This window comes from Python bivittatus, unplaced genomic scaffold (assembly GCF_059951505.1).
Source record: "Python bivittatus isolate LINGU-HERP-01145 unplaced genomic scaffold, Pbiv_v1 ctg000700_np1212, whole genome shotgun sequence".
In the NCBI taxonomy this organism is placed as follows: Eukaryota; Metazoa; Chordata; class Lepidosauria; order Squamata; family Pythonidae; genus Python; species Python bivittatus.
In genome coordinates, this window is record NW_028277098.1 from 7396486 (window position 1) to 7422177 (window position 25692).

At 38.1% G+C, this 25692-nt stretch overlaps 2 protein-coding genes across 2 annotated transcripts in view; both read left to right on the forward strand.

The window, feature by feature from the left end:
* The window catches only part of XPR1 (xenotropic and polytropic retrovirus receptor 1), a 99634-nt gene extending 92931 nt beyond the window's left edge, over window positions 1–6703 (forward strand). Inside the window, exon 15 of the mRNA XM_088153466.1 lies at window positions 902–6703. Coding sequence (XP_088009592.1) covers window positions 902–962 — 61 coding nt within the window. The 3' untranslated portion in view covers window positions 963–6703. The remainder of the gene's footprint in view (window positions 1–901) is intronic.
* A 7542-nt stretch (window positions 6704–14245) lies between these two features.
* KIAA1614 (KIAA1614 ortholog) overlaps window positions 14246–25692 on the forward strand; it is a 37042-nt gene continuing 25595 nt past the window's right edge. Inside the window, exons 1-3 of the mRNA XM_015890222.3 lie at window positions 14246–15077; window positions 16447–17424; window positions 20265–20328. Of these exons, the coding sequence (XP_015745708.2) occupies window positions 15047–15077; window positions 16447–17424; window positions 20265–20328 (1073 nt within the window). The 5' untranslated portion in view covers window positions 14246–15046. The remainder of the gene's footprint in view (window positions 15078–16446; window positions 17425–20264; window positions 20329–25692) is intronic.

Sequence of the window (25692 nt, forward strand, 5' to 3'; positions counted from 1 at the left end):
CAATCTAGCCAGTTCCTCCAGTCTAAGCCCCCTTCCTTCTGGGTCACATGACCCAGATTGGAGCATATGCAGCCTGCCCTGTGCTTCCCAGTACACATGTAGAAATGCAAACATAAGGGCAGAAACACACACATGAGCATTCAGTATATCATCTTGCTACATAGAAGAAAATATATTTGTATGTGTGCTATGACCAGTGCTACTAATGGGGTTGGAAGGAATTCCAGAAGCCATGCTCTGCATGCTTTCCCTGGCTAGTTTTCTTATTTTTGCCTCAAGTCCATGTAGTGGACTAGAATAATGATTGGAAACAAAGATGTCTATACCAACAGACTCAGTGTTTGGGTTTCAATTGATTTTTTTCCCCTTGAATTAAAAAAATAATAAAATCATTCATGACAGGAAGGTTGTAACAGATGTAAAATATGTTCTGATCGTGGAGCATCACTGTTTAACTTAGCTTCTAATTGATCATTTTGCTTATTCTGTGAGAACAGTGAATACAGTGAATGCCCATTTCAGTAGAACTGCTTTATCTTCTGGGTTTTTTTCATACTGGCAAGTACTCAGCAGAGGGAGCTGTTGATATATAATATTTATTCAGTTCAATAAAGATTTATACGCCTGGCCAAAATTCCTTTGCTTATATCTTGTTTTGAATGTATAGATGGCTGTTTCCCCAGGTATTTGGGTCAGGGGGTAGGTGAACTCTGCTCGTATTGATGGTGAGTGAGGTTAGCAGTTTATCCTTGGGTGCCAGGGGTGATGTTTGGGAGAGGGTTGTTTCTTTTAATCTTGTAAGATGCCCGGAGTCACTTGTGTGAGACAGGTGGCTATATAAACCAATCTATCAAATAAATAAACAAACTGTTAATCAGAGTTTAATTTTCTGTTTTCTCAGGTCGAAGATCCATGACACCAAAGTATTAATAGAAGACACAGATGATGAAGCAAACACATGAAATGCGCACAGAGCAAAGTTCCATATCCCTCATGCTTTATTACCTCCCCAACCCCAAATGCCACCCAGCCCATCCTCTGGTATAGTTCCAGCTAAAAACAGGAGAAAAATCTGAACACACTTTCTGAGCTCTTCCGGACCGGTTCCTATGGACTCCAACAAGCTCACTGTGTTTTCTTTTCTTTTCTTCTGGTTTTAATTTGATTTCTTGTTTTTAAAATATAAATCTAACTTTGTTTTGCCAATCAGAGGGACATTTAAGGAAGGAGCTGTCTTAAAGATTGTTTACAATCTCTTCAAGGACATATAATCTGGATGAAGAAGCATCATTTGGACTCCCTAATGGGACTTTACTGAGAAATCACTCGGTCTCTGCTCAGTCCAGTTTTGACTGGTTGAAACTGGACCAGCGTTTTTAACTCTGGCTCGCGCTCTGGTTTTTGGTGTTTTCTTTCATATCCGGTGCCAAGGCACTGGCTGCACTTGCCGGGAAAGTGCACTTAGAGCAGTACCTTCATTCACGAAGCTACTTTTTAATTTGATGTAACTTTCTTATAATTTTTTTTGAAATATGATGTATTTGTTGCACATAGTTTTCACATTATTTATGATAGTTAACCATATGAGAATGGTTTTGAGTCCTGTGCAATGAAGGTGGTAACTCTTTAAAAAAAAAAAAAAAAAAAGGCAAGTGGTTGGGGAGGAGGGGATGTAGATCCTGGATCTCTCTTGCTGCAAGGTTAAGCCCTTTAAAATACCTCTTTGAGAGAACTTGCACCAGCTTAACCTGTCTGATTTTTTATTTTTCTTCTTTTTATTGATTGATTGATTTTAAGCCAAAGTTGCTGTTGGGTTTTACTTGCTGCTGCTGGTCCCGCAGAAACCTTGTCACCTTCCTTAGCCAGATCATCTTTGTATGCGTGCCTCCACAGAAATAGTAACATGATCTCCAGATTTCTGTTGGAAAAAAATTAGAGCTAATCCTGTGTAGTTCATCAGACATCCATGCAAGAAAGCCTTTGTTTGTACATTTAAGAATGGTTTTCATTTTAATGAGCTGAGTCTCCAGGACATCATCCCATTTTTAAATAGGGAGTTCCTGTATGTATGGTTCATTCACTTCAGCTAAATAATAGAGGAAAAAAAACTGATTGAGACAATGTCTGTCTTGTAGGAGACATAGGATTACTCATTCAGCAGTATATACCGGGTTTAGGCAGACACTCAACAGCTTGTCATTTATGTCATCTGGAGGCTGTGTAGTCTCTAAAAATTGAGGAAGTTGGTATTGCTATAGAAAGGGCTCTTTAATTTTTTTTAATAAATAAAAATATTTTGCCATAATTTGGCAAAGACTTGTCTGACAATCACTGTCCAAGAACATCCTCAGGTTAACTTTTGTTTCATTTTTTAAACCTACCTACCCCAAGTCCTAGATTTCCAGTGTGGTGCTAGGCCTGACTTTTACAAGCATTATGAGTGGCACTGCTAATTGGACTTATGGTAGATGGTCATACGCTTTAGTAAATTCTTTTTTTAAAAAAGTTTCCAGTTGATTTTTTTTTTTAATTCCATATTGGCCTCCAGCATCCATAGGATAGAGCAGCATGAATGCTTAAGATGACCACACCCTCTCCTTGTAGTAGAAAGCCTGTGTTGTGTATGCCAAGCATTTGTACTTCATATTAGCAAATGAAAGCTTAATGTGCTGTTACACAATGTGTGCATTTGTGAGATCACCACCATATAATGGGAGAAGCTATTTCAGATTTTCTTAACTCTGATCCTGATATAGGACTTCACAGCAAGGACTGTGTTGTTCTTGTTTAGGTTTTTAGATGGTAGTTCCTTTCTCCTGTATAATCTTTGGTTTGCAAATCACAAGCATACTTTTAAGCAAAGAGGACTCCTCTTTTAACCTTTTTTTCCCCTTAATTCATAATTGTGTCTGTAATAATTTATTTCCTTATTTTATCTTTCAAGCCATTCACAAGATTTATTTTGTAAGGCAACTGTGACTTAAAAATAGTATGCATAATATCCCTGTAGCCATAAGGAACTAGAAAACAAATTTCTGGCAAAACAAATTAAGTTCAAATCAGGGCCCATTGACAGGCAAGAGAGTTGTAGAATGAGACTTTAAATCAGTTATTTTTATTGTGCTTTAACTTGGTAGAAGATTTAGGGCATTGTGGTAGTAATGCAATTAGATCTTGGAGTTGTGCATTATTTGTGCTTCTGCTGTGTAGCAATTATTGCTTGGTATTCTAGTATCAGGCTGTTCTAGTAGAAAATTTGGATTTTGGAATCCAGGACTCTCCCTCTAAGCTGATCCTGTTTTGTAGCAAGATGAGGAGTCTGCAGTCCAATGATTTTTGTTTTTTTGTATTTTACATATTACAATAATACAGTACTACCAACAACTTTATGTGAATAATGGCAACTACTTATACATTCAGTTGCACAAATATGAGAGGTCAGTCTGCTTAAGGAATGCTAATCTGAATAAATCATGAGTCTCCTAAGTTCTTCCTGCCAAAGACATAAAATGGAAAGATTTATTCAGGATATACAGAAGGATTCTGACATATGAGGATTAAGCAGAAGGAGCAGCCTGATGGTGGAAATTGAGCTGGTGAGCTCATGATAGTCTAAAGAGAAAGACTTAGACAGCTGATAGTTATAAATATAACTGAAAATGGAGTATTAGAAGTTATATTTCCCTTTGGTATCAATTCAGAATTTTTGTGTGTTGTATTGTCACCTTTGATTGAATAAGTTTAGAAGTATTGGCAATCTGAAATAATTTGCCTATCAAGAGTAGGAAGAGCATATATACCACAATCAACAATGTTTTTTTTTTTTCATACCACCATCAGCTGATGAAAAAAAGTCACTGCCTTGTGCATAATACAGCATTTTACATGGAAGCAATAAATCCAGATTTAGATTTAGATTTAGAGAACTTGACTAGCATTCGTACATTGTATATTGTGTTCTTTGAATCTATATAGTGATTAGCCAAGTTCGTTAACTAACCCTCCCCCAAGGCTGCTGTCATCAAGAAGCCCTACAATCTTTGAATACGAGTACTTTTATTAAGCTAGTTATTATAAAGCCCACATGGATGTTCAGCATGGATATTTGAAAAAAATATGTGTCCTGAAGAATTTATGCTTGGTAGCCTAACTTAAGAAGTTGGGATTTACACCTCTCTCTAATGTAGAGGTTCATCTCCAGAGTTCATCATATTTTCCTGTGGATGGTCAGTGCAGAATTGTTGTTCATTAAAACCATTATATTGGAATTTCTCATGTAGTGAGCTTTTAGAATCAGTAAGATGGACTATTGGGATAGCTAGGACACTGATTCCATTTTCCTGGAGTGTAGGAAAATACCTTGTAACTGGCCAAAAACATTTAGAAGATTTTTTCCCCACAAAATTAAAGACTTGAAAAAAGGGTTGATGCTTTTGGTCTTTCTACTTGACCCTTTCCATCTCTGGCAAATAGAATTAATGTACTGTTACATAATGGTTAGATTTTCTTTGACCTAGGTGACAGAGGGAGAAGAGAAATATATATGAACTTCATGGGAACTAATGCCTTCTGAAGTGGTTTTCACCTGTTGTGGAAATAGAATGGAACTGACCCTCTGCCAAGAAGGTGGTTAGAAGCATCTTTGTGAGGATATGGAGAAGCACTTTGCTACTTTTTGTTTTCCTCTTTCAAAGGAGTTTTACCTTTCCTTGTTTTGTCAGAGGGAGAACACTTTGCTATATTTGAATTAAAATAATTCCCTTGCTCACTGTCCATTCTCCACAAGGGTTGCCCAGTTGTGGAGAGCATTAGGAATATTCTTGCAATGGAATCAGGCTTTGTTCTGTGCATACAAGGGGAAAAAAAGGCTTTTTTCATGCTTTGCTTTTTATTACCCAATTTTCTTTATCTTCTTAATTGTCCCAAGCAAGTGGTCTTTCTAGAAAAATAAATAAAAGTTCTCATGCTGGACGTTTAAGCATTATTCAGGAAAAAGTATATAGTTCTGGTGTCTAAGTAGGGAATGCCCTGCTATCATTCCTGTAGCAAACTCCATTGTGTTATTCTGGACTTTGGTTTGAAATTGATGACAAGCTTATATGGAAGGGGTGGAAGGAGCAGCTTTGTATAGATCATTTACTTTTTAAACTTCTTAATAACATCAAACAATTTCATCATTAAGGAAGTTGGTCCCCCCCCCAAAAAAAATTTCATTGAACAAAAACTTGTCCAGTATACTTATTTTCTGTGGAGAAATGTTATATTTAAATTAGCATATCATCTAGATATTTCTAAGCATCCTTTCAGCATCTAGATATTTCTAAGCTTCTTCAAAACATACACATGAACAGTTTTAATCCATGATTTTATTGTCTCATATTTTCCTTTTCAAGGAAGCGTTATTGATGAGGCCTCTAATCTTGCAGTATCATAAATCTGCAAAGGGCAGGGAGGAAAAATTTAACTTGGGTAGGAAGATTTGCTCATGATATATAACAAACTTGATCTTTTGACTATTTCATTTTTCTCTTAAGAGTCATAAAAAAGCCAGAAGGCATAAATTGGAATTCCAGATTTTAGAACCTACTACTGTTGTTAGATCTAGAGCAATTCAGTCAGTCAGGTACAGTTGCCAGGTAAGACAGAACTGTTTCCTTTTCTAAGCACCATGCTAAATTGGGCGATTACATTAGTCCCCTGTATAATTTTTTTAATCTTTCTGCAAACAAGTTGGTCAGTATGTGTTGGAAGAAGTTGTTCTGGCATAAATATTGTTTTTTGTAAATGGTTATTAAAAAGGAAAGAAGATTTTTTTGGTTTATGGAAAAAAGACTCATTTTTATGCTTTTAATACCTTCCCCTATATTTTTTTTCTGCTCCTTATATCAGTATGAGTGATTTAACATGAGAAAGCAACAATGTTGCCAAAATAATTTTGCCAGTTCTAATTGGAGAGTGCGCGCTTGGATATATCCTGCTTCCAAATCTTTATGAACTTGATGTTGAGAAACCACTTTTTTCCTTTCTTTACACTGCTGGACTAGGTAGAGTAAAGGAGCTATAGGGTTGATAACTGGGCTATGAACTGCAATCCTTGTATCTGTATATGCCGATAGTGTCCATTTGCCATGCTAAGCTGTAAATTGTCTCCACCATGTTTAAAGCGTTCAGCCTTATACTGTAAGAATTCTTGAAATGATGATTGGAGATGGCAACAAACTTGCCTTTTAATTTCCAACTTTGCCCTGCTGCTATATTGAGCTCTATCTCATTCCCATTTTTCACCTTACTGGTGTGTTGGTCTAAATGATTATTATATATTACAAAACCCAAGCTGTAGGTGTCAAAAGTAACTATGGATTGTGATATAGTCCTCTTGTGGATGCTTTTCTCTTTACTTTCTTCCTTTCTCTATCCCCTTCTCCACTCCTCTTTTGGTTCAGTGGAAAAGGAGAAGAAAAGACTTGCCGCTTGCTTGGACTCATAATGATGTTTTCTGTGATTGCGCTATTAGCTGTCTCCTTCTCCCTCCCCTATTCTCCTCCCATGGATATAAGACTTTTCTGAAGTGTGGAATTAACTTTCTTGATAAGTAGGTTTAAAAAATGCACAATGTGGTACTGTTTCATAGATCTTAGATGGTTGTATAAAAAGAGTTAATGTGGTTTGTGCTTTTAAAAGGAAAAAGTGATTGATTTATTAATCTGTCTTTTTCATTATTACAAGCTTTGTTTTCCAATGACTGCTTGCCTGTTTGGTTTTGTACACTATATGTGTGTTCAATGCTTGATTTCATTCTTAAACATTGATGCTGATCACACTAGGCACATAGATCACGCTGGTGCAAGTCCTGTGAATCTGGATAGGATTCCACAACAATATTTTTACACATTTATTACTTGCTGATTAGATTTCTATTCTGCCCTTAGGGCATATTGTAAAAAATTGTGATTAGGATAAATTTCTATCATTACTGACCATGTTTGCTTCCTTCTTAAAGAAAAAAAAAACGCTGGTGAATTTAAGCTTTAGTCAGCAAATACTGTTTTTACACTACCTGAGCAGCATAATTGATGCTCCCCGATAGTTCATCTGTGTAGTTCTCATATCACTTGAACCTGAGCTGTTGCAGAAAAGAATCAAGAACATAATTATTTCCCATATTAGTGTTGTCCAGGTATATTATCCATTAAATTCAACTTTTCCAAAGGATAGCAGCCATGTTATTCTTCTGCAGCAAAAACAAGAAGAAAACTCCTGTGACACCTTAAAGACATATGGTACTATGTTTGTGTTCCCACATGCTCCAAAGTACCTTTTTGGAATCAAATCCAAAGTGCTGTACAGACCTAATGTGTAGCATGCAATATGGTGCTAAAACAGACCCTTCCAAAAGTTAGGGGAGAAATGTTATTTTCAGATACAACATTTGTTTTTATTCATAAAAAGCCCTTAGCTGTTTGGACAATGAAGGCAAGCCAGGAAGTGGAAGAATAGTTAAATCCAGTGGTCTCATGTGCTAGGATACCTATTTTCCAGATTGCTATCAAGGGAATTAGGCTTCCTCACTTTTTAATTGCTAATATGCTGGCGGATAGACCTAGAATAAATTGTATCAACACTCAGAACAAAACACATGAATCTATACAGTCTTAAATATGTACGATTTTATGACTATACCACATGTAGGGGCAGATCATCAGCATATTCACACTAGAGATTGCATATGGTATATTTAATACAAAAAAGGCTTACCATATACAGTTGCAATCAAAATTATTCAACCCCTATTGCAAATCAGGTTTATTGTCAAAATGTACCGATTTTCAGCTGTTTGTAATGAACAAATCAAACAAAAGCAATTGAAATAGCTCAATACAACGAATCCTTCAAGTGGTTTCCCCAAATTCAACTGAAAATGCAACTTATAATGACTTCTCCAGTCTCAAAATTATTCAACCCCTTCATGGCAAGCATCTTTAGTACTTAGTAGAGCACACTTTTGTTGTTATGACCTGCTGCAAATGAGATGCATAGCCAGACACCAGCTTCTGGCAGAATTTTAGCCCATTCATCATGAGCAATGGCCTCCAGTTAAGTAATATTCCTGGGTTTGCGTGTTGCAACTGCCTTCTTCAAATCCCACCAGAGATTTTCTGTGGGGTTCAAGTCAGATGACTGTGATGGCCACAATCTTCCAGGACTTCTTCTGCAACCAAGCCTTGGTGGAATTTGAGGTATGTTTGGGATCATTGTCCTGTTGGAAGGTCCAATGACGCCCAAGCTTCAGCTTCCTCACAGACAGCATGACATTTTCTCCTAGGATTTCCTGATACTTCAATGAATCCATCTTGCCTTCCACACGCTGCAGGTTTCCAGTGCCAGAGGATGCAAAGCATCCCCAGAGCATCACTGAGCCATCACCATGCTTAACTGTAGGCAGAGTGTTCTTTTCAGCGTATGCTTCATTCTTCCTCCAGACATACTGCTGATCCATCAGGCTGAAAAGTTCCAGTTTTGTTTCATTGCTCCACAGAACAGAATCCCAAAACCTCTGTGGCTTATTTATATGATTTTGAGCATATTGGAGCTGACTTCTCATGCTTTTGGGTCAGTAGTGGTGTATGTCTTGGAGTTCTGGCATGGAAACCTTCTGCATTTAGTATGTGCCTTACTGTGCTCACTGAAACCTCGGTGCCTGTTGCCACCAAGTCTTGCTGCAGGTCTTTTGCAGTCGCTCAAGGGTTTTTCGCAGCCTGCCTTCTCAGAAATCTGGTTGCAGCCATTGATAGTTTTCTTTTTCTGCCCTGTCCAGGTAGTGCAACCACTGTTCCTTTAACTTTGAACTTGCAAACTATGCTTCCAACGGTGAACATTCAGTGCCTTCATTATCATTTTGTATCCTGTTCCTTGTTTGTGAAGGGCAATGATCTCTTCTCTTAGCTTTTTGGACCATTCTTTTGACTTAGCCATATTTCTAACATGCAGTCAAATGTGACACTCAACAAACCCCTAGCCAGTTCGCATATTTCATGTGTTCCAGCTCAAGCACACCTGGTGCAACTAATGAAGCCCTTGATTAGTTGCATCAGGTGTGCGTGAGACAACACTGGTTTTGCATATTTGTGCTGTTGTGAGGGGTTATATTCAGGAGGTTGAATAATTTTGAGACTGGAGAAGTCATAAGTTGCATTTTCAGTTGCATTTGGGGAAACCACTTGAAGCATTTGTTGTGTTGAGCTATTTCAATTGCTTTTGTTTGATTTGTTCACTGCAAATAGCTGAAAGTCTGTACATTTTGACAATAAATCTGATTTGCAATGGGGGTTGAATAATTTTGATTGCAACTGTAGGTTATTCTTACACATTTCAGTGGTCACAATGGAGTTGATTATATTTTTAATCTATCAGTTGGTGGAGTGGGCAGTGAGCATAGTTCATCCAAAATGATTTATTATTAGAAAATCAAAACATAGAACAATTTACAGGGCCATTTTGTTTCATAATCCCAATTGAAATAAACAAGAGTAATTAGGGCCCTATGGCTCAGCTCTGTCTCCTGTTTGTCACAGTAACACTGAATCTGCCTTGCTTTACCCCATTGCAGTACAGTTTCTGCAAGATCAGTTGGGATGGGAGCAGCAGAGTAAAACGTGTTCTGATCAGCTTAATGTATAGAGGAGAAATGTAGCCACTCATGTTTGTTTCAAGGTGTGCAGATGTTAAAGCACCAATCGTTTAGCAACTAAACCTGGACAATATACAAAATGCAGTATATCTATAGCTGCAGACTGGAGAGCTGGGGAGCCTTTTCTCCTTGAACTGTGCATTCCTTGGAGGTAATCTATTTGGGAATTTCATGCCAAACTCTAAAAGGGTCCAGAGCCTAAATTGGCCTCCATCATCGACTTCTTCCTTTTAACCATTCTCTTTGCATATCTCTCTTTTAAACACTTTCTTCATTGTTAGACAAATCCCTTTGGCCAGAGTCTAAACTGTCTAAACTGATTACTTGTATAGGTTTAATTTTTTTTAAAAAAAGCAGAAATTTCAAACACTTGAAAGGCCACAGTTTGTGGTGAAGCTTCTTTTCCCTTCAGTAACCCTGGATGTTGCAAAAAGTCATAATAAAAACTTTGCAGTCAGAAATGGATACCTTATCTTACAAAAGGTGAAAACAGACACACACAGGATGACATATGCATTTCTTCTGCCATCTTTAATAAAAACAATATTGTAATTTCCCCTACTATTCTGTCACACATGTCCTCTGTCATTATAAGTGTGCGGACAAAACTCAGTGCAATTTATCCTTGGCATCCCAACCCATCCCATCCCCACTTCGATTGGATGAGATTTGGAAATTGGGATAATACTGAAAATTGAAGCTTTTTTTTTTTTGCCACTTAGAATTAATAAAAAGGGATAAAAAAAGACCTCACATTTAGCACAATTTAACAGAGTTGATATCAGGTGGGCATGTTTTTAAAAAGCAAAGCTGATTGGTGGCATTCGTTGCATTCCCTACACACTGAAGTCAACAGCCACGGAAGGGACAGGAGTGGATTAAAACAATTTCATAATCCTAGTGATTTTCTTTTTTATCAGGATTATGAAACCAATCATGAATATCAAAAGCCACAGCTTAAACCAGCCCCTTGGGACAGATGCCTTGTAGTGATGGGTGCAGGAGACAAAGCAACTAATAGGGCAAGAATGAAGAGTGATTCTCCATTTTATCTAGTGAGATTCTTCTTTGGTATTCATAGCGGTTGACAGCTGCTGGATTTAACTGAGGTAGCCAATGATGTTCAGGTAAGGCACGTCTTTAAATTATTATGTTGTTCTGCTTACCACAAAGCCAAGGCCATCAGTGAATATTGCTTGCTGAATTGTTTTGTATTTAGGATTTAGGAAACCGCCTAAACCATTCCATGAAGAGTGGTTTTTTTGACCTCAGGTTGTCCATTGTGGCAAAGCTTAAGAACCCACTGATATAAGCAAAATCTTTCTATACTGATTCTAAAGAATAAGTAAAATATGTAAACATTGGGGTTATGTAAATATACTTCTTAGGAGTAATCTAGACTATATATTATAGCTCAAAATGTTGCTTCCACATTACAACATGTTAACTGATGATTGACAAACCATACAGATACATTTTTTCTGGCTGACCATATTAAATGTTGCCTTACATAAACGCCTCTTAATCCTACTATTTTTTAAAACCCCACTCTTACTGGCAATGTACTTTCCTACAATAGAAAAACACTGTACAGTAATCCACAGCAGATAAGAATGCCAAATTGAATTAAAGTAAAAGGATGCATGCAAAGTAACCTCATCTGGTCACTAACACTTAAACAGTTTTCCAAAATAAAAATAAAATTACAATTTGAGCATTATTTGTACCCTTTTGCCTAGTGGGAATAAGACTACTGTCTCTCATGAGCTGCAACTGCACTTAAAAGTTAACTCTCACAGGAAATGCCCTCATCAGAATCACTTGAACAGCACTGAAACCTCTCATCAGGGCTATGTTAGGAAGAAGTGCATTTAGAAATTTTAAATACTGCTGTACATTAAGTAATTAATTCATAGCCAAGCCTTTTCTTTGTATAAACACTCAAAGTGGCTTCCGAGAATGTTTTTTAAAAATAATATCAGTAAAATCAATACAATAAAAATCAGTAACATTAAAATCAAGTAACAATTAAAAACTTAGATGGGTTTTTTGCTGTTTTTTTAAGTATTAGAAGAGCAAGGTCCAAAGGCACCATATTCCATTGCTTGGGAACCACCCAGGAAAAGGCCATCTCTCGTGTGCCAAATAACTCACTTCTGTGGAGTCCTTGGGGTTCTCTGAGCTTGGTTCTTTTCTTGCAAATGTTTCATTACCCGGCTAGGGTAGTGCACTGAAGATGTTACCTAGTCGGGTAATGAAACGTTTGCAAGAAAAGAACCAAGCTCAGAGAACCCCAAGGACTCCACAGTTCAACCCTAAGCTACACAGATTCACCTCTATTGGTAACTCACTACTGGCAGCAGCAGGGACATCTGAGAAAGAGCCTCGCCTGCTGACCCAAGGAATCAGGAAGGTTCATAGTGGGAGAGGGGGGCCCTCAGATAGTCACGCCCTAAATCATCTTGGATTCTGAAGATTAACACAAGCATCTCAAAGTGTACCTCACAAGCAATTAATAGCCAGCACAGATCAGTGCAGGCAGCCATCAGCTCTGTGCCTTGTACTGCATTTTGCACCAGTTGCAATTTCTAGACATTTTTCAAGGATAGCCCAATGTAAAATACATTGCAGTAATCAAGGTGGGTTGCAACCAAGGCATGGATATCTGTTGCTGAGTCTGACTGGCTGAAGAAGGGTCACAGTTGGCACTCTGCGCAAATGCATCCCTTGCCATAACCGGTGCATTTCCATCCAGAGATAGTGGATGCTGAAGGAATACTCCAAAACTGATCTTGCTCTTTCTGGGACACCCCCAACTCAAACAGGTATCTAATATTTGGTTATTATCCCCTATATTTTAGATATCTAGACACAGAAAAAAACCTCAGTATGAATCATAAAGACCTTGGTTTAAATCTTGTCTCTGCTGTGGTTTCACTAGAAAGCTAAGATACTCATGACTGAATGGTACTTACCCTAAGTATGTGCTACTGAAGCAAATGAATTATTTCTCTCCTGAATACTCTTGTCCCCACTTCCCTTTCTCAGTAATTTCATTTATATTTCATTTTTTATTATAAGTTCCTCAGGGCAAGTCCAAGACATGCCAATTTATACTCTTAAGAGTTCTGTGCACACAAAAGTAACTTTCTTTTTCATTTACATCCTGATATTGCTTTCAAAATAAACAATTTAACCAGATTTTCAGTTCTTCTTTGCAAAGAGATACCAAATTAAGATGCTACAGATAAAAGCCTGCTCCCTTATGTTTTAGAAAAATGTGGTTACTTAAGAAGTTGTTATTGTATTATATAAACAAGCCTAGGTTGTTTCAGAGCACTAGACTTTTATTTGAAACAAAATCTCAGAGTTTTTTGTATTGTCATTCAGTTGCTTCCATTTCTTCATGACTCAATGGACGTGATTTCACCAGAATTGCCTATTAGCAACTTTTTTTTAATTTTTGTAAGCTTATGCTTGTGTCATCAATGGTAGAATCTAGAAACCTTGCTTGTCAGACTCTCTTTCAATTGCCTTCTATTTTCCCCAGATCAGGATCTTCTCTTGCTTTTCCAATGTGTATCCAAAGTATCTAAGCTTTAGCTTCATTTTATAGTGTTTCCTGGGAGAAAGCTGGTTTAATGTCACTAGTACTGAATGATATGTTGTTCTTGCAGCCCAAGATATTCTCAACAATTTTCTCAAGTGCCATCTCAAGTGCCATGGCATAATTTTTTCATCATCCAACTTTCAGTTTCATGCTACAACTGGGAGAACCATAGCCTTGTCAATATGTATCTTTGTTGGTGGTGTGATATCTCTGCACTTTAATATTTTGTCTAGACTTGCCACAGCCTTTTCCTCAAATAACAGACATTTCTTTATTACCTGGCTACAGTCACCATCCTTGTGAATTTTTGAGCCTCAAAAGATAAAAGTCTGTTACTACTTCAACTACTTGTCCTATTTGCATTGGGTTGGCACTGCCTATTGACATTGTCTTGGGGTTTGTTTTGGTTTTTTATTTGTTTGTTTGTTTTATGTTGAGCAACAGACTCTTTTGCTGTCTTTCCTTTTACCTTCCAGAAGAGACTTTTTAAGTCTTTGTGGAAGTGGCATCAGCATATCTGATTTTTCCCAGCAATTTTAATTCCCATTTCTTCTACTTCTCATCTAGTATGTCTCATGATATATATTGCATATAAATTAAATATATGTATTAGGCTCATTACATGTATTAAGTTCACTGCAAAATGGCCTCTACATCTTGTTGCCCTCCTAAACCTTTGAAGGTTTTTAAAATTCTAGCCAGGTCTTTACAAAAAGTGGAAGCTAAACAAAAGGTCATTCCTGAATAGCACCCAGAGATGGCCTAACTTCCCCTCTCCTCCTCCTCTCTGCTTTCTCTTCTCTTCCTCACAGTGCTCTTCAGTAGGCTAGGAAAAAGATCTGGCCTTGAAGTATAGAGTTACATGCTGTAAATTTGTTAAGAATGCTCTTTGGCCAGTCAAGTCACAGGAATATCTTTGAATGAAATTTCCCTGGGCCACACTGGAGCCTTTTTCCCACCCTCAGCCCTCCTCCTGCTGGACGGCTCCACTGAGCCGTAGCCATGGCAACTCAGAGCCCCGCTAAACAGGCAAGGCTTTGGGAGCAGCCTGTTCTTGCGGTTAGCCGGAGTGATTGTTGGTTGGATTCCCTGGTATGCAGCTTCCAGAGGCCAAAAGCCCGTTCTTGCTCCCAAGGCGAAGGCTTTCCTTGCACACAGCTGGCTGGCTGGAAGAAGCAGAGGGGGAGGAGGGGAAAGTGGGAGGAGAGGTCATATTGCTGCTGAGAAGAGTTTCTCCAACTCCAGCAGAGGCGTTACCCCTCCTTTTCCCTTCTTCGCATCTAGTTCTCTTTGAGGGATGTGACGCTCCGAAAGCCCCTGCAGGAAGCACGTTTCTGTTCCTAAAGACAGGCTGAGGCCTAACAGGGCTCTCCTAGTCTGGATGACTTCAGCTGAACTTTGGCAGAGCCGTAGATCCCACTGAGGATTGGAGGCTTAAGCTGCTGTGCTCTTGTTTGCTCTTGGCTTCAAATGCAGCTCTGAGGCCTCTTGCCAGGGTCACAAGTACTTTTTCTCATGAGCAGCTCGAGCGATCGTAGCTTGGGCCATAAGAAAGCAGGAAAAAACGTATCTTGCTCAGCAATATTAATTTGGAAAGATGATCTGCACTTCGGAAAGCTGGAAGGAACAAGCTAGAAGAAAGTCTTCTCTTTTTCCTGAGAATTAACAAAGCTTAATTAGTGCCTCCTTTCTTCAGTATCTATTGTCTGAGAAATGGGCTGCCATTCTCACAAACCTTTTTGGCTTGGATGGACCTAGGAGAAATGTCTTCCCAGGAAGGTGAGTTTCGGGAATAGGTACTCCTATCCTGCTTCCTCCCCCTGCCCCCCGCTCCTTGAAGGAACTCCAGAAAGCTGGGTGAGTGTATCTATTGGTCTCAGGACGGTAACGTTGTTGCTCTTCCACTAAAACCTTTCATCTGTTGCTCTTTTCTTGCTAAGTGCATGGAAAAGTTTTATCCTAGTTAAAATTTGGGTAAGGATGGACAGAGAGTGTCCCAACAATGTATAAATCAAGGATTTGAGCTCAGTGAGCTCCCTAATCAAAAGGTGTTGAGTGTTAAACCAATAAATTTGCAGTGCTCTATGGAAAAGGGATCTTTCTAGTGCTAGGACAGTTGACTTCTTATTTAATTTGAGGTTAGGCAAATGTCCTCTGGAACTTCCTTGGAAGGCAGCCTGGCTCCAGAGGCAGAGTTGCTGAAATTATTACTGGGCCAAGTCCAATATTTACAGGCCCTTATTTGTAATCATTAAGTAGAATTCCTATAAGATGGCCTTTTCTCTGCACTGCTTCCTCAGCTTTACTTCCACACTTTCACATATTGCTTTTGGAATATGCTTGAGGACACACTTTCTTTGCCCTTCTTCCAATAACACCCCTTGTTGAGCTGGTAGATATGTCTACCAAGGCATCTCAAATGTCTTCCTTCCAAGCCACTCTACCTGTGAACGAATCTGTTTAATTCCAAATTACCTTATAATACTGTGGCCCAAGGCATTGTACCAATGGCCAGAAGCAAGCTTTTATAATGTAGTAACTAAAATTACATACTTGTTTCAGTAACTATAGATATATACTTGGAATAATGCCTGCATGGTTATGGAGTGTGGGAGCTGAATAAGGGAAGAGTTTAGGGCCCTGCAAACCTCTTGTTTTTCCAAACGATTAGCAGAACCAGACTAGGTAAAATATTAGTATGCAAGATAAAAATGCAACATTGGTAATTTTTAATTTGTATAAACTGTACAGATTGTAAAGTTCATATTTTCTTGGCAAAAAAATGGATTAGGTTAATGTAGTTATTTAATTATTTTAGCATGCAATAGATGCATTCTTGACAGCAGGAACGAGAGAGAGCTAGTGCACCACACAGTTTTCCCCTTCTCATCTTTTAAGGAAACTAGAATAGAGCATACACAATTAATGAAATTTGTAAATGTTGCTTAAAACTGCAGAAGGTCAGATTATATTGTGCAGAACTTTGCATATTTTGAGAAGTACTAATATTTTTAGTATACAGCTCTGAACAAAGGTCTTTCCCCAAACAGAAGGTGTCAGCCCATTCTAGCAGATATTAACTTTGGAAAATGTTCCCAAGCCAAGCAAGCAGGCTTTTGCTCAAACAGTTTTTGTTTTTCCCCAAAAGGTTTGTTACCAGCTGGACACAAGATCATGGAGGGAAATGTCTCTACTGAAAAAAGAAAGGGCTGCATAAAGCAGTGTGTTAAAAGTACTTCTAGACCCAAACAGCCTGACAAGCGCCCTGAACATGTAAATAATTTTTCTCTCAGTGGGCCAACCTGGATTCCAGTGGGACAGAAAGGGTCTATAAGTAAGTCCACTTCTGTTTTGGAGTCCAAGGTTAAAGCTCTGAAAGAGAGAAGGAACCTCATAAACAGGCAACCTGAAGCAACACCTCAGGAAGAGGCATCTCTGAAGAAGGCCAAAGCCTGCAAAGGAGAGCCACCAACAGAGCCTGCTCTTCAGAATGCAGTAGTGGAGCCACAAGCTCAGATCCGCACTTACTTGACAGATGTGCTGCTGGACAGCACTGACTATCCACATCAGATGCAGGAGGAATCTCAGGGAACAATCCTTCCACATCCATACATCAATGATTCTGAAACACAATCTATGGGAACAGAAGACTCCACAGGGATGAGCTCACCAAAAGAATTCAGGAGGCTCCCAGAAAGAAATATACCAGATAAAAAGAGTTCTTTAGGAAGCACTACAAAAAAAGCATCCTTAAGTGCCATCTGTGGAACTGGCTCTTTAAAGGATATTTCCTTTATCCCAAAATCTTTTGAAGAAGCAAATGGTAGAGAAGACCCTCTCATTCGGCCGAAGGAGTTAGAAAGCAATTCCTCTATGAAAGAAAATGACACCTCTGAGATGGCATCAGCTGGGAGGATTTGGAGAACGGATAGCTGGGACAGTCTTGGCAGCGGCAGTGGCAATTTCAGTACTTTGTCTTTAGCAGAGAGAGTGGAAAGAAACCGGTCTATGTTGCAGGAGATGCTGAGCACATCACAACTGAATAGCCATTACTCACAGGAACTGCATACTCTGAATAGTTACAGGAAAGAAATCCCGGACCTTGGAAATGATGGGTCTAAAAATGGTATGTTTATGTGATGAAAATGGGGTAGTAAAAATTAAAATATCTGTGTAACTTGGGTAGGTGATAAAATGTCTCAGAAAGTATTCTGACAGCAGAGAATCTATAACATAACCAAATCTTTTCCCCGCCCCTCTCCATTTGATCTTTGCAGCTCCTTCTCCAAACTTTTTGCACATTTAATCGCTTAGGATATCCCAGGCTCCAGTTTTGATCTAAACTTTGTTTTTTTAACCCCTTTCCCTAGATCTCCAAGAGAAGGAGAAGTAAAATCTGATGATAAAACCAAAATCAAGGGGGGGGGGCAGGCCATTTTGCCTTGGATTTGAGTTTTTCTCATGTGTTTCACTCTTCATTCCTTACATCCATTAATAATAGTCATAGATTTTCTATGGGACTTTAGCAAAGAAGGCAATGTGACACTAATTATATTTTCGTTGTGGTCCTGATCGGTCCCACTCCAATCCCTGCGTTAAAAAAAAAGCAAAAACACCAGACCAAATCAAAACAAAAAAACCCTGATATGATTGGTTTTAAACTCAGTGGGTAGGGAAAGGAAGGGGCCATACATACACATTATGAACTTGAATCCTGACATTTTTCTGCAACTCTCTGTTACACATGTTATCTAGGGAATACTTGGAAATATTGACAATTAGTTAAAATCCTCCTTTCTAACGGGCATGGCAGTACATATATATGTAAATGAGTAAGAGTTTTCAGCATCCTCCAATAGGATTATGAGATAAGTGTATCTGTGAAGTTATCAGGGAGATCATTTGAGTGAAACATTTAGATCTGATGTTGGAAGCAAGTGAGCAGATGTGTGAACTGCTGTTTGGATTTTGATTTATTGGCATGACTTCCAATTCACACAAAATGTTCTATCTAATTTGATACTTACACAACACTTCAGTTGATACCATTTAAGACTGTGCATGCTTGGAAAATGATTCAAAAGAACTGCTTCAGCCCATGTCCAACCCTGAGAACAGCACTTCTCTCCTATTCATTCAAACAGCCCAATGTTTTCCAGGTTCTTATGCAAGCCTTAAAGAAGGCACACAGTAGCCTGAAAAAAGTTGGGCTGCTTTAAATATTACAAGGGGAATCCTGCAAGGTCTGAAGCACTTCTGAATAATTTTCGAAGTATCAACAGCTCTAATAACTATTTCCATGGAAATGTTGGTAGTCCAAAGACACATCTGTTCTCATTTCATGGTCAGGCCATTTTCTGTCATTCATTCTGTCATTCATTTTATTAAAAGGCATCACTGTGCACCTGATGAAGCGAAGTGCAGCTTATGAAAATTCATGTTTTTTAATAAAACTTGTTAGAAAAGGTGCTACCAGGCTCTTATTTTTTTGCAATAATAAGCAGTTTTAAAAGTTTGGGATAAATACAGGAAAAGAATTAGTACAGACTTATTTCTTGTCTCATTGTTGAATATTTATTTTCATGAAGGAGAAAGCACAAAGAAATTCACTCAGTGGAGAGGCATCAAATCATATAGCCTGTAAGATCTGATTATTAATAAGACAAAGATAAAATCGTTTGAGACCCACTCTTCAGAATGGTCAGAACCACCAAACCAGTGGTTTGATATCTTCAAATAAGCAGGAATTGCAAAAATAGGGGGCAACGCTTAGAGATTTGCCTGAATTGAAAACTTCATAACACAAAATTTGGAGCATGTCTGGGCCTTATTTATAAATTGTTGGTGAAATATGGCTCAGAAATTGTATAAGTTAAAGAATGTATGATTAAATGGAAGCAGAATTTAAATATATTGATGTGCCACAATAGGAATGTCAGTGGAAGAAGATTAAATTTTCACACAATATTATACTGAGGGAAGAAAGACTGGTATAAGATGTTTTACTGTTGATATAATACTCCAGCAGTTTGCTGAAATTGACATTTCATTCTCTAAAAATTTTTGAAAATGTCATGATTGGGTTGGATCATTTTTCAGATTTGCTAGCAATATTGTAAAGTTCAACAATTTTGGGAAAATTATAACAGAATGAAACACTTTTTAAAAGCTGAATTTCAAACCTTCTATTTTTCTATTACATATTACTAAATCTCACATTCCCACAGAGTATACTAAATTAGCTCTGTATATGGTAACTGCTACAAAGGTACTCTATATTTACTATTGGAAAGTATGCTCAATTCCTACTGCAGAAGAATGGCTAATTAGGTTGTGGGAGCATGCCTCAATATTTAAAATAACTTTGTATTTCAGAAGTAAATCTGATACAGATTTTAACTCAACTTGGAAACAATTTTGGGGTTTTAACTCTATATACCAGTTTGTACCACATATGACATTTGAGTTTCTCTTTACCTTAAAATCTGTTTCTCAGACAGAACTTACTCTCTCATTTTTTATTTATACTGTTTGACTATAGCTGTTGATATTCATATATTACTTGATTTTAACAATGATCTGTAGTTTTTAAAATTATATAGTATATTCAGTTACTTTAATTAATGAAATATGGAACATGGAACCTAATTCTAGGAGGCTAACACATTCCCTGTTTATCTACTTTGTGCTTTATTTTCCCCCCTTCCACCTTATCTTAAAAATTCATAATATAAATTAATGATTTAAATAATTATTGTTGGTGGCAAATACCTCCTTTGTAGGCAAAGTATTGAGTGGTGGATGACCAAAAAGATCACTAGGTCCACATTCAGATGAAAAAGTGTATAAAATATGTTGGCACTGAAGAACACTGAAACAAAGAGTATCTTTTTAATGTCCTGCTATGTTTCTTGTGAATAAGGTTAACAAAATTAATTATATATTTCTTTTGTCACATGATTACAGAGATTCTGCTGAATGATGGAGACTGGGATTCTAGTGTCTCCTTACAGGATTCTAAAGGCTACCGGTAAGATTCCAGAGCTACCAAGCTAAGGTTTGATTGATTGATGGATTGATTGATTATGTGCCATCCAGTCGTTTTCAACCCCTAATGACCACATAGATTTTCTCTATGATCTGTACGTAACCTGGTCTTTCAGGTCTTCCAATAGCGTACCCATCAGCACTGTAATTGAGTCTATCCGCCTTGCTGCTGGTTGCCCTCTTCATTTTTTTTTTCCTTCCACCTTTCCCAGCATTAGAACTTTCTCCAGTCTTTGCATATGTCCAAAGTAGGATAATTTGAGCCTGGTCATTTGTGCCTCGAGTGACAACTCTGGGTTGATTTGTTCAATGATCCATTTGTTTGTTTTCTTGGCTGTCATATTCTCAGGAGTCTTTTCCAATACCAAAGTTCAAAAGCATTAATAATCTTCCTATCCTGCTTCTTCAAAGTCCAACATTTGACTAAGCTAAGGAGCTATCGGTTTTTCAGTTCTCTGTTAGGGCAAGAGGTGTTTTTCTAAATGACAATAGGCATTATTACCAACATATGTTACAACTTTCTCTGCTTGGCATTTGCCCAGAATATACATTTATCATACTAATGTGCAGAAAAAATATCTAGCTTTTTTCAAGCCATACTTAGGTAGTTCTGTAAACAGAGAAAGATTATGGAGTCCTTGGGCTTCTCTGAGCTTGGTTCTTTTCTTGCAAACAGTTCATTACCTGGCAAGGTAACATCTTCAGTGCTAAAATGGGATGGGGTTTGCTGTCTATTTATGTGCTGTGGCCTGCCTTGCCAGTGCTGGTAAGGGTGGGGGTTTTGTTTTGCTCCTCTGGTAGTTCTTGGACTGGCATATGTTTCCTGCTTGACTGTGTGCCTGGTGGTAACCTTTGCTTATCTGGGTGATGATTGCTGGTGATGATTGCTGGTGAGGTGATCTTCTGATTTTTTGTCTCTTTTGAATAGTATGTAGATGTTTGAATAGTATGTAGATGTAGAAAGATTGTTGATCCAAAGGGTATAATTTACTTGTTTTCTAATCTTTCAGTCGCCCTTGTTGCTTTCTTTGGTTTACCTAATCCTTGGAGACAATCAGAACTCTGTATTTTAATTGAGAGCTGAAAGGCTCTGCCCCTGTGATTCTGGAGAGGTGGAAACCAAAAAACATGTCCTTCTTCATTGATCCTTTCACAGCGAACCAGATTTATCCTCCCTCTGATCAGCAGATATCCTGGTCACTCAGACTCAGCCTATATCCAGATGCTGCTTACAGATGAACAGCTTTTTATTATAGCACATGTGGCTAGATTTTGTGCAGCAGCATGTAAGGTCTGCTGGACCCTGATGGGCCAAGTTCCTGCTACACAGATGTATTTTATGTAGTCTTAGATATTATCATTTTGGGGGGTAATTTTACATATAACATTTATGTAAATTTTAGATACATCATATTTTTGTAAATTTAGATATTACCACATTTTATATACTGTAATTTTAGATACTACCTTATAACCTAGACATAGATTACTCCTTTTGGACTTCACTCACAGATTCTAGTAGGTTGTTTTATAGATGTATTTTACTTTTGTCTTAAATTTTATTTACTGTCTCTTATGATAGATTTATAAGTACTCACAGAGCACTCATGGACACATTGCTTGTACTGGTCTAAGACTGTAATGAATTGACTGAACTGAACTAATTGAGAGCTAAATAATCAAAAATGTTTGCAAAGTAGCACTATAGAACGGCAGCAGGCAAAGTTTTGAGACTGGAAAGCATGCACAGAATGTTGAGGCCGTATTGTGGATATGCTTTCAGAACAGCGTCCACATATGCATGGCAGGCACAAAATACCAGCATCACTGTGAACTACTAAAGTTGCCTTTTCATGAATGGCATCTAGCTCCTTAGGATGTCCTGTGCCATCCCAGATTATTTCAGTCTTTTTATTCTGGACAGGTAGGATCACTTCCAAACTAAGCACTGAATTGCAGCCATCCACTGATTATGCATTTTAGCAATGTTTAAGGAACCTAGGTAGAGCCCATAGCCTTTCTGTAAATGAAGATGATGTTAGGGGTTGATATTTTGCTTTGTAACATACCAGTTTCCCATTTAATGTTTTTAAACTAAGAAACAACAACAAAAATCAGGATAAGGAGGGAGTTTTTAGGAGCACTTCAGGTGTGTATAGGCACATTTTCTGAATTTGGCAAATAAAGTTGGAAGACGAGAACATTGGGGTAGATTTGTGGATGAGTTTAATCTACTATCTCAAGATGATACTTCTGTAGCTGACTTTCATAGCAAATTTGTGAACATGATAAGAGGTTTGTGTGGAATATAAACAATTTCAAAGGGGTAGTATTCTGAAAAATGGGACATGCAATGTCACAAATACTTAGCATCCATTTCTAGGAAAAGTGTATAGAATATTTGAACTGAAATAATTTTTCTAATATATCATCATATGTCAAATCAAACGCAGCTCCAAAGTGATATAATTCATACATATCTTGCTGTCTATCCATGCATCCATCCATCCATCTTGAATTTATTAATATGTTGCTTTAAATATTTTCCATATCTTGGATTTTTATACTTGAAGAACTGAGCAAACTTTCCAACAAAATATATACATATATATCTTCTCCCTTTTAAATCTAGATGTTTTTAGTTGATTAGACTAAGCAATACTTCGACTTTGAACATTTTATTTAAGACTTTACAAAGCACTTTAAATGCAGTTTTAGTAACAACCTTATATGATAATTCAGCAATAACAACAAAATTGTATTATGGTCATAGACCAGACTCAGTAATAGTACAGATAAAGAGAAACATTAGTATCCAATTGTACCCAAATCATATCAACATATCTAGATTATCAACATATCCAGATTAGCTATCCTGTTTTATAATGGTGAGCTTCTGATGGCATATCCTCATCAATAGGTAGTAGAATTTGGTAACATGATAGATAACTTTGGGATTTTGTCTCATATAAAATAACCTATATAAAATGTCTTAGTTTGATTGGACAATTTTTTAAAAAGCCACTGAAGTAGTCTTTCTCTTGGATTAGAATAAAATATGCAGCATAGAAAAACATGCTCCTGAATTCAATTTTGCTTGAGCCAAACGGGCATAACCTCTGTAAAAATGGAATTTTTCTGAATCTACACTCCAGGATTGCTGAGTGGAAAGCATTAAAGAGCTTGCAAGAAGGCCCATCAAAAGTAAGCTCAGCAGCACTGATCCATTGCTTAATTATTTCTTTGGCCTTATCCAGCCCAGATATTAGGAAAAACTCAGGTGACAAGCCCAAAAGAACACAGTTTACTTATAATATTCACCAATCATTTAGGTCTATAATTGTCCCTTGTGTTTTCTGAAATCAGCTCTGTAGGAGCCTCTCTAGCAAACAATGTGATCTTGTTGGAGCCAGGAGTCATGCTTTCTCTGTGGCAACATCTGTCCTCTCTGAGATTTGGATGGCCCTAACCCTGTTAGCCTTTTGTAAGGCCCTGAAAACATGGCTGTTTCCCCAGGTTTTTGGGCCAGGAGGTTAGGCAAGCTCTGCTGATGATGTAGTTTTTTATGATTGGGATGTATTGTTTACCTTGGGTGTCATGAGTCATTGTTTGTAGCTGTTGTTTTTAATCTTCGTTCACCGCCCACAGTCACTGTTGTGAGATGGGTGGCCATATAAATTATTTAAATAAATAAACAGCTAAGCTAGATGAATAGAATTGCTTCCCAAATTCTGGCCTCTATTCTAAGCAGTTCTATCTCCAGTTTCAGGGCTGCATTCTGAACACAACCTGGGGTCAGAAAAACGGTTCTTAGAAAGCCAGGTTGCACATTTTCATGGGAAGTGAAACTGGAACCAAGTCCCACTTGAGCCCCATATACTTATATATCCAGAACTTCCGGCATAAATACCGTGCATATAATTTGCTAATAATATTTAGAAGATATAAGGGCCTATAATTTGTCTGCTTGCTTTTATCTCCATTTTTGAAAGTAGGGACAACTATTGCAACATCCCAATCTTCTGGGGTCATGCGCTCTATTGTCAATATAGATTCATACAGATGCAAGAACTAGGGGCCCACCAGTCAATAGTAATCTTAATTGATTTTCCTGGGACATAATTGTTATTAGAAACTTTCCCCTACTTTAGCTAATTAATCAACTGCTTTGCTTTAGTGAAGCTGTAGGCCAACACTGAAGAACAAATAATAATACATATAAGATAGGGATATCTGCAGATAAAGAACATCATCTTCATCTGAAAAGCATCTGCACAGCCACTGTGAAAATTCTTCTAGCCATCTGGTGGATAGAATTGCTTGGATCTGGTCTCAGTTGGACTTTGACTGTGCACACCCTTTTGAGGTAACAGAGGCACTGTCTAGCCAGGTTATTTAGGAAGAGATTGAGTCTGTAAGTCTCAAGAAAACAGATAGGGTCCTTGAGGCTGTGAGGATGGCCACCTATTTATTAGCTCCATGTCCCTCCTAGTTGGTTAAGGCTTCTTGGGAAACATGTGGTTGTTTGGTTCCAAGTGGTGGTAAATTCAGTCTTAAGTGAGGGGATCAGTCCACTGGCTCTTAAAGAGGCAATGGTCCCTTTGGTGGGAAGGTTGCAGAGAATGGAATTGGGCTGCAACTTCAGAGGACCCTGGGGAAACAGATTTATCTAGACCCCTTTCAGTTGGGCTTCAGGCCTGGATATAGTATTGAGGTGGCTTTGATCACACAGGTATATAATCTTTGGCAAGTTTGAGATGGGGTAGTGCATCCACTCTGCCCCTTCTTTATCTCTTGGCAGCTTTCAATAACTATTGATCATGTTTCCTTTTGTACCAGTTAAGGAATTGCAAAGGGGGAGGCACAATTGTTGAAGTGATTCTTCTCCTTCTTCAGAGTTGGTTCCATTTGATATTGATAAGGGGAAGAGATCTAGCCCTAGGCCCTTACAATGTAGAGGGCTTAACCCCCTCTCCGCTCCTATTAGCATCTACATGAAGCTGTTGGGCAAGGTCATCTGATGACATAGGGTTAGATATTATCAGTATGCTGTTGATACCCAGTTTACATCTCAACTCTGGGCTGATCAAGTGATGCCATCAGTGTTCTGTCACTGTGCCTGGTGGCTATGGGGCTCTGAATGGGGATGAACTGGCTTAGATTCAACTCTAGGAAGACCAAGTGCTATGGGTTTGGGGGCTGCTTTTCCCCATTAATTCTGGATGGGGTTGACTACCCCAAACAGAACTCATGCACAATTTGGCAGTTCTCCTAGATTTCTGGATCCTGCTGGAAAACCAATTGGCAACTGTGGCTAGGAGGGCCTTTACACAAATCTATTCCTGGA